Genomic DNA, 7,638 nt, shown 5'->3' on the forward strand with positions numbered 1-7,638 from the left:
CTGTAAGTTTCATGCATTTATACATGGAGCTATAGGATGTTTCTATAAATTGGGATATTAAATGTTGTATAGAACACCCTCAGGCCTCGTCTGTATTCACCTCTCTCACCTCTAAAGAGGAGGGAGAGAGTGTGTGTTCAGTGAAACAAAGTTCATATTATATCCGGTCTATTTGGTTTTGGCTCTCTCTATTTATATATATTTTTAACTTATATTGGGACTGACACTAAAGCTATAACAACATGTCTATGAAGAGTAGAGGAATGGGAATAGGAGTGTATGCTAAGTCTATTAACTTGGTCCTTTTGGTGTGCTTAGGCTGCTTCTGTGCTGGATTGGTTTTCATTAACAGGTATGTATGTTTTCTCAATTGGGTTTCTGTTACTTTTTCTTAATTTTCAGTTTTTAGTCCCTAAAGTGGTTGGTTTAATTGAATTATGCGTTTTTGCCTGGTGAGTATCAATAAACTTATAGAATTAGCCATTAGGTGAGACTCTGAAATAAATATGAAGAGGTTGTTAATAGTTAAGCCTTTCCTAACAGTTTAAGCTTTTGGGACTAGTGGAAATTTACCATGGTATGTCTTGTGTTCGAAACTTGTCTCCACTCTATTTTCCATTTTAAAAGTTGGAAGTCCAACGTATTAAGCCCTGCTTATCAAGGGGAGTCAGGACACATGTGAGGGCATGTTTGATGATTAAATGGTTAAATTCATAGTTTCATTACAATTTGAGCTTTTGGACTAGTGGTAATTTATCAGATAGTTTGTGTTTAGCCGGTTATTAATGGCTGTTCTTGTGAATTGAATGATTGTTGCATTTCATCGAGAAGGGTTTGAATTGAACTAATGTTATCTAGTTCAAAAGGGTATGTGCGCTTTCTGATGTGGTTTTTGAATTTGTGTTTTTTGGACTCACATTAGGGACAATTCTCTCCTTTAGTCCCTTTGCACTAGTTTTGTTTGTATCTATCATTCATTGTCATTTTATTAACAAAGTGCTACGTGACTTTCACTTTTCATTTTTGCTCTTTTAATGTTTCATGTAATTACTTCAAAAGAGGTTTAGATTTATGCAATAGGTAAAGATGTTCTTTTTCTTGTTCTGGTGTTTTTTTGTCAAACTCCATTAAAATATTATATACTTTTTAAATTGTGACTTAACCCTTCCTTCTACAATGAGCTTATAAGAGTCTTGCCTTGGATGAGATTTAGCTAAATTGTCCAAAGTTGATCTTCCTTATCAGTCTTCTTTCATTTTATTTGGCTGAGTGAAGCTACTGTAAATAAAAAAGATTTTTTTATTTATTTTTAAAATTACCTGTTTTATATGGTTTTAATTACTGTGACTTGTGGAACTCAACCCAACTAGGCCAGATATTCGGAGGGGGTGAACTGGAGGTACTTGACATTTTACGTCTATATGATGAACACTTGATATTCAAAATTATATTTTCCCCCTTAATTCTCACTGAAAGATTATCAAATACTGCTTCTTAAGCTTATTATTTTACATTTCTATATCATTACTTTAGGCCACATTGATTTTATGCTGTAAAACCAGGTTTCCTTATCAATCAGTAATGAGCTTATTATTTACGTTACATGTCAAGGCAGCTGCTTGTTAGCATATACATGTCATATTAATCAAAAAATTATGTATCAGGATGTGGACGGTGCCTGAAGCTAATGATATTGCAATAACTGCTAAACTCGAAGATGCCCGTATAAACTTAAAATCTGAGAATTATCCAAAACTTGTAAGTAAATGTACCAAACTACTAATAATGAGCCATATCGTTCTCCACTTCTTTGGCTATTGATATTTATTATTGTTTCACATGAGAAGGTAGTTTTCTTCAAATATACAGCTCTGACTCAGAAATTGTCAATATCCTGAAAGAAAGTATAGGCTTTTATTCAAGTCCTCCTAGGAAAATAATTTCTTTTGGAATCCAGATTTGACAACTAATTTTAATTTTTAATTTTTTTAGTTTTGGGAGAAGGGGGTTGGGTATGGATTAGTGAAAAGGGCCTCTGGTACCTGAGTTTTCAGAAGTCCTACTTCAGTAATAATGTGCATACAAATTATGGTTCCAGATATGATTGACCAAAATATTGCAAGTCTCACTCTTGCTGCTTCTCAAAATCATTCTAGTTGCTTCTTGCAATCATTATTCCTTCCAATCTTAGCATTAAGTGTGCTTTGTTATCTTTAGCTTTAATTTTGCTTCTTAATGTAAATCACTTGCTTTGTTACATGTTTGTAATGAAATTTTCTCTAACTTTCTTGGTTTTAGCAGAAGGTTGTACAGCATAAAGGAAATAACAGTGTGGGGTAAGTTTCAAGGACCCAGCTTGATATTTATACTCTATTCTGATGCCTGTTTAGACTGGATTTCACTTATATTCCTCACGAGTGACCTAAATGCAAACCTTATCATTGTATATGACATGCAGGGTCTTGGATAAGACAATAACAAATTTGGAGACGGAATTAACAGCTTCTAGGGCAGCACATGAATCTATAATGCATGACTTTCCGACGTCGCGAAACATGAAGAATGTTGAAACAAATGTGAAAAGAAAATACTTTATGGTTGTAGGAATCAATACAGCTTTTAGTAGCCGCAAGCGAAGGGAGTCTGTTCGTGCTACTTGGATGCCACAAGGTGCATTAACTTGACTCCATATTTCTCTTTTACCTTCTCTCCCTCTCTCTTTTTCTCTCTCTCTCAATTTAAGAATCTTTTATGAATTGTTTCAGTTATTTGTCATATCTCATCTGTGATGGTTCTCATGGATTAAACATTATTAGGTGAGAAGAGAATGAAATTGGAGGAAGAGAAGGGTATAGTGATTCGCTTTGTTATAGGTCGCAGGTGATTTTCGTATGTCTTCACAGCTACTATCAATTATTACCACACTTACTGCTTGTATATATTCTTTTAGCACATGTGCTATATATTCTGTTTCATTAATAAGAAATGGAGTTTGTGGCCTTAGCAAATAAATTGTCTGCATGAACTTATGATCTTTTCAATAGCACAATTTTCTTTTAAGGTGGTGCTCTGAATAAATTAGCATAAATTATTTGGTTGCTTATTAATTGGCCTTTTGTCATTAGTTCGACATCTGGTGGTATACTTGACAAAGAAATTGACTCAGAAGAGATGTTGCATGGAGACTTCTTGCGCCTAGTGAGCTTTTCGTCTTACCCCTTTTAAGCTGTTATCTCAATCTGCCTGTGAAACTCCCAGTTACCTTTAAAATTTTTGTTAGTGTGAAGATAGACTGAAAAGAAATATTAATAGGATCTAATTTGTTTGGTCATATTGTGAAAGCAGGACCATGTTGAGGCCTACCTGGAATTATCAGGCAAGACTAAGACTTATTTTTCAACTGCTGTTGCGTTGTGGGATGCAGAATTTTACATTAAAGTTGATGATGATATTCATGTAAATTTAGGTAATGTTAGTTCCATTTTTTCCCTTCATTTCTTCCTTCTTCTTGCATTTTCTTTTGCAATATATCTTAAATTTATTTTAGTATTTGAGTTTTAGGATCTAGTTCCCCCACCCTCTTTTTATGAGTATTCTGATTCTACTAAAGTGATACAGCTATGGTTCTTGGGTGTGTATGTGTGTGCTCTATATGTGACTGATTCTGGCATTAGTAATAGAATACATATGACACTGTATTTCGCGTATGTGATTGTTTCATTATAACAGCACAAGCCTAGCTTTATCATAAAGCAATAAGAATCCATGTGATGTTACCAAACTGGATCAGACGTGATGCTATGATACAATAGTTGAACAGGACTTTTCAAAAGAAAAAAGTCCAACAAACATATCATACCTAAATAATATGTTTATATGGCTATGTGCATTGGAGAATATTTCCGTGGTCCACTGGATGGTTGTAGGTTGTAACATTGTTGTTTTGGCTCTCTATGTGATAAGTATTACTTGCAAAAAGATATTATAAGAAAGCAAGCATTTTCTGTTGAAAATTGAGTGATTGATAGTAGTGGAATTCCAAGCATCTATGATCTATATATTGCATTTAAGAATTGGCATTTTATCCCATTGGTTAAGAAGTTCATTAATGAAGTTACATTATAGATTGGTATGGTTGGCTGGTTCAATGAATTGTTCATTTTGATGAGCACAACTTCAATATTAACCATACGGCATGCCTGATGTGTCACGTAACAGAATTGTTTTCTTAAATTACTTACTCCTTTCAAATTTGTTACACCATGTTAGAAACATTTCAAATTACCACCATATTGGAAACTTGATTGTGATTGTTATAAGTTTTTGAGTGAATTAGTTCAAAAGTTTCTCTTAGAGGCTTCTATTGAACCATAGGATTGGCTCTATCTTGGGGTATACTTGTGAGAATAGGAATATATTTTAGGTAACATGACTCTTGTTATTACATTTGATCCTTTGTCTCATTTGAGTTTATTTACCTTTAAACTTACTGCAGCTATGCTAGGAACAACTCTAGCTAGACACCGTATGAAACCTCGGGTTTACATTGGCTGCATGAAGTCTGGTCTTGTCCATGCTCGAAAGTAAGCCAATTTATCCTTTTTTTTCCCCCTGAATTAGCAGAATATATAGATATTTGTAAAAATCTGGTTTTCTTTGCATCCTTTCTTTGGAACAGGGGAATGAAATACCGTGAACCAGAGTATTGGAAATTTGGTGAGATGGGAAACAAGTATTTTCTACATGCTACAGGACAATTATATGCCATCTCAAAAGACTTGGCTATGTATATATCGACAAACCAGTAAGTTTGCAGTGTCTTTACCTTTTGGTTTAAAAGAAAGCTCAAACTTGTGATTGAATGGGCTATAGATGTATTAAGATATCACAGTTTTAATGGAACCAAGAGGTTCTGGTTCCATTGCCATGCACACTTCCAAGTTTATGGACTTTGTATTCCTCCTTCATCTTCATTTGTTAAATGTCTATTGCTATATATCAGAAAATTTTAAGCTGGCCTGTAGAATGGCCTTAAATCATTGGATGGTAATTTTGTTTGAAATGATCTCAGGCCTATACTGCACAAATATGCCAATGAGGATGTTTCGTTGGGAACTTGGTTAATTGGTTTAGATGTGGAGCATGTGGATGATAGGAGTCTCTGTTGTGGTACCCCACCTGGTAATTTAAACTTTTATTTTGTTGTTTTAATTACTTTTGGTTTTTCTTTTTATGGTTTTACCACCACTTTTTTGTTTTTTGAATATCATGTCTTGAATTAAAAGCAACTTAGTCAATGTTAAGCCACAAATGAAAGTTTTGATGTCTAAATATGTTATATAGTATGTGAAGTTACAATTCATCTTTTAGGGAACGGGAATATATCAGTGTTTCTGCCTTTAAACCTGGATCAACAAGTTATTGAAGCTCTAAGACCGATAGCTGTTTATTGTTTAGAAATAAATACATAAAACACTTGATGGGGAATACACTTTGTTGCATGTAGTATAAAAATATTTAAACAAACTATTTAAAATTTCTGTATTTGTCATCTAGTCCCAGTAAAACCTTAATGTAAGACCTTTATTTTGTTAAGAATTAAGATGTTTAAAATAAATAAATAAAACTGGATTTTCCCTTAGGTAATATTACTCTATATTTGTTCAATATATTCATTTATTTAGTTGCATTACCACATACCCCTTTAAGTTAATGAATTGAGAAATAAATTATTCAATCCTCCTCTTACAGTTTTAGTTTCATTCAACAAGTTAAATTTATTAAATCTAATCAGTCTCTAAGTTTGTCTGCCCATAACAAGAAGTGAGAGAGATATGGTACACTGCTTTCTTCACAAATATGTCTCTGTTATCACCATTGCTCTCAATTTTCTAAGATGACAATGTGTAGTATTCATATGGGTCATTGTTTCTTCCCTGCCTCTGTGTCTTAATTTAAAACATGAATATATTGTAGCCAGTATTTGTATTCCAATTGAAGGAAAAGAACAATTATGCGAAGGTTGGCATTTTGGCCTAACTGTTGGTCCAGAATCCAAATGCTAGTTGAATTGATTTTGGTCCACTATATATTATGGACCTCTCTGGTCCCTTTTGTTACAAATGATTTTTAATTCAAATGATTTAGATGACCTGATTAGCATATGCTCCATGGTCTTTCAAGAGGTTAAAACCATTAGCTACATAGACCAAGAACTTGGTCTGTTATAGTACAACCTCCATCAGCTGTATGGTGCTGAGAGATTTTTATTTTTCAGAAGAATGAAGATAGATTTTTTTAAAAATGAAGTGCTGCTTGCATGGATTTTCCTATAGGCTCATGCATTTGGTCCTGATGATGTAATTGTTCCTGCAGATTGTGAGTGGAAGATACGGGCAGGCAACATCTGTGCTGCTTCATTTGATCGGAAATGTAATGGGATTTGCAAGTCTGTTGAGAGAATCATGGATGTTCACCAGCGCTGTGGCGAGGATGAGAACGCTATATGGAGTGCAAGCTACTGAGAGACAGGGAGCCGTTCCCCCAAACTCAGGAAGGACATACAGGTACCTGAAAGGCAAGCATGTGAATGGTCCTTTCGAGCCAATATCTACATATCATGTACGTATAGAGAATGTATATAATTCTGGCACATAGAATTATTATAGTTAAGGAGAAAAGGGAGGCCTTGCTACTTAGGGCTTCCGCATTTTTGCAAAGGAGATCAACCTCTCTAAACATCCAAATAATGAATAGACAGTCACAACCCATTCTTTATATGGTGAGAGGGCTTTATTGTAAGTTCTCTGACATAGCCATTGAGCTCAAAAACATGTAGTACTCTTTGTAAACAACTTTTACTGCCTTTTGCTTCATGAATAATACACTGTATGTCATTCTTTCATGACTTCTCTCTCTCACCTTAAACAAAAATTGAGTAGTTATGTGATCTTTTGTTTTAGCTTTATCTGCTGGATGTCACAATACAGGTTTAGTTGAGATGAGATATATTTATGATTTATGATTTTGACAAAAAAAAGAAGAAGATATATTTATGATTTATAGAGTTCATAATAATTTCTTTTAACTGTGCATCCTGTAATCATAGGTTGTGTATAGCAAATTAGTAGATGTTGAAAATCTATTCTCAAAATTAACTTTCTTTGTAAGTAATGCGTATTTTTGGAGCATTGATTTGGTTTTTTAAGTGGTATTTGCAGGTTGATTATAGCAAGCAAATCCAGCATAAATTCCTTATTTGAAGAAGCAATCCCACTGTCTTCAACTCTTCATGCGCTCATATTCTCCATAAAATTATGAATGCTAAACATAAGATAGAATGACTTCTTCAACAAAATATGACAAAAAAAGAAAAAGAAGAGCATGGAATCCTCCTGAGCCTCAATTTCATCTACTTAGCTTGCATTTAAATTACAATGTACATGTGCAAGACATCAACAGCTATAGGAAACCATAAATTTGATCAGCAAATTCATGGAACCAAGTTTGATCAGTTAGCCTTGGTAGTAAAATCTATCAACGTAAAACACCCGGTACTATTTTTCTGGTTTAACCAAAATTAGGAGGGTTTATGAAATGGAAGATGTTTAATTCTAATTTTTCTGCCAATACGTTCAA

At 33.9% G+C, this 7,638-nt stretch overlaps 2 protein-coding genes across 2 annotated transcripts; both read left to right on the top strand.

The window, feature by feature from the left end:
- The first annotated feature begins 201 nt into the window (after positions 1–201).
- On the top strand, positions 202–4,808 carry LOC126714826 (probable beta-1,3-galactosyltransferase 4). Its single transcript, XM_050415203.1, has 9 exons — positions 202–352; positions 1,665–1,758; positions 2,302–2,336; positions 2,459–2,670; positions 2,817–2,880; positions 3,126–3,198; positions 3,346–3,466; positions 4,496–4,583; positions 4,679–4,808. Exons 1-9 carry the CDS (start codon positions 243–245, stop codon positions 4,806–4,808), a joined length of 927 nt encoding a protein of 308 aa, XP_050271160.1. The 5' UTR covers positions 202–242.
- On the top strand, positions 4,679–7,362 carry LOC126714825 (uncharacterized). The gene is made up of 4 exons (XM_050415202.1): positions 4,679–4,755; positions 5,123–5,181; positions 6,376–6,566; positions 7,221–7,362. Exons 2-4 carry the CDS (start codon positions 5,134–5,136, stop codon positions 7,318–7,320), a joined length of 339 nt encoding a protein of 112 aa, XP_050271159.1. The 5' UTR covers positions 4,679–4,755; positions 5,123–5,133; the 3' UTR covers positions 7,321–7,362.
- Positions 7,363–7,638: the final 276 nt, after the last annotated feature.

Source organism: Quercus robur, chromosome 2 (assembly GCF_932294415.1).
Source record: "Quercus robur chromosome 2, dhQueRobu3.1, whole genome shotgun sequence".
NCBI lineage: Eukaryota > Viridiplantae > Streptophyta > Magnoliopsida > Fagales > Fagaceae > Quercus > Quercus robur.

Bases quoted from the DNA above. Each gene is read 5' to 3' on its own strand.
- LOC126714826 (XM_050415203.1), top strand. From the start codon at position 243: ATGTCTATGAAGAGTAGAGGAATGGGAATAGGAGTGTATGCTAAGTCT. The intron at 353-1,664 runs GTATGTATGTTT...ATTATGTATCAG, and splicing joins GGATTGGTTTTCATTAACAG to GATGTGGACGGTGCCTGAAG. The intron at 1,759-2,301 runs GTAAGTAAATGT...TGGTTTTAGCAG, and splicing joins CTGAGAATTATCCAAAACTT to AAGGTTGTACAGCATAAAGG.
- LOC126714825 (XM_050415202.1), top strand. From the start codon at position 5,134: ATGTGGAGCATGTGGATGATAGGAGTCTCTGTTGTGGTACCCCACCTG. The intron at 5,182-6,375 runs GTAATTTAAACT...TTGTTCCTGCAG, and splicing joins CTGTTGTGGTACCCCACCTG to ATTGTGAGTGGAAGATACGG. The intron at 6,567-7,220 runs GTACCTGAAAGG...TGGTATTTGCAG, and splicing joins AACTCAGGAAGGACATACAG to GTTGATTATAGCAAGCAAAT.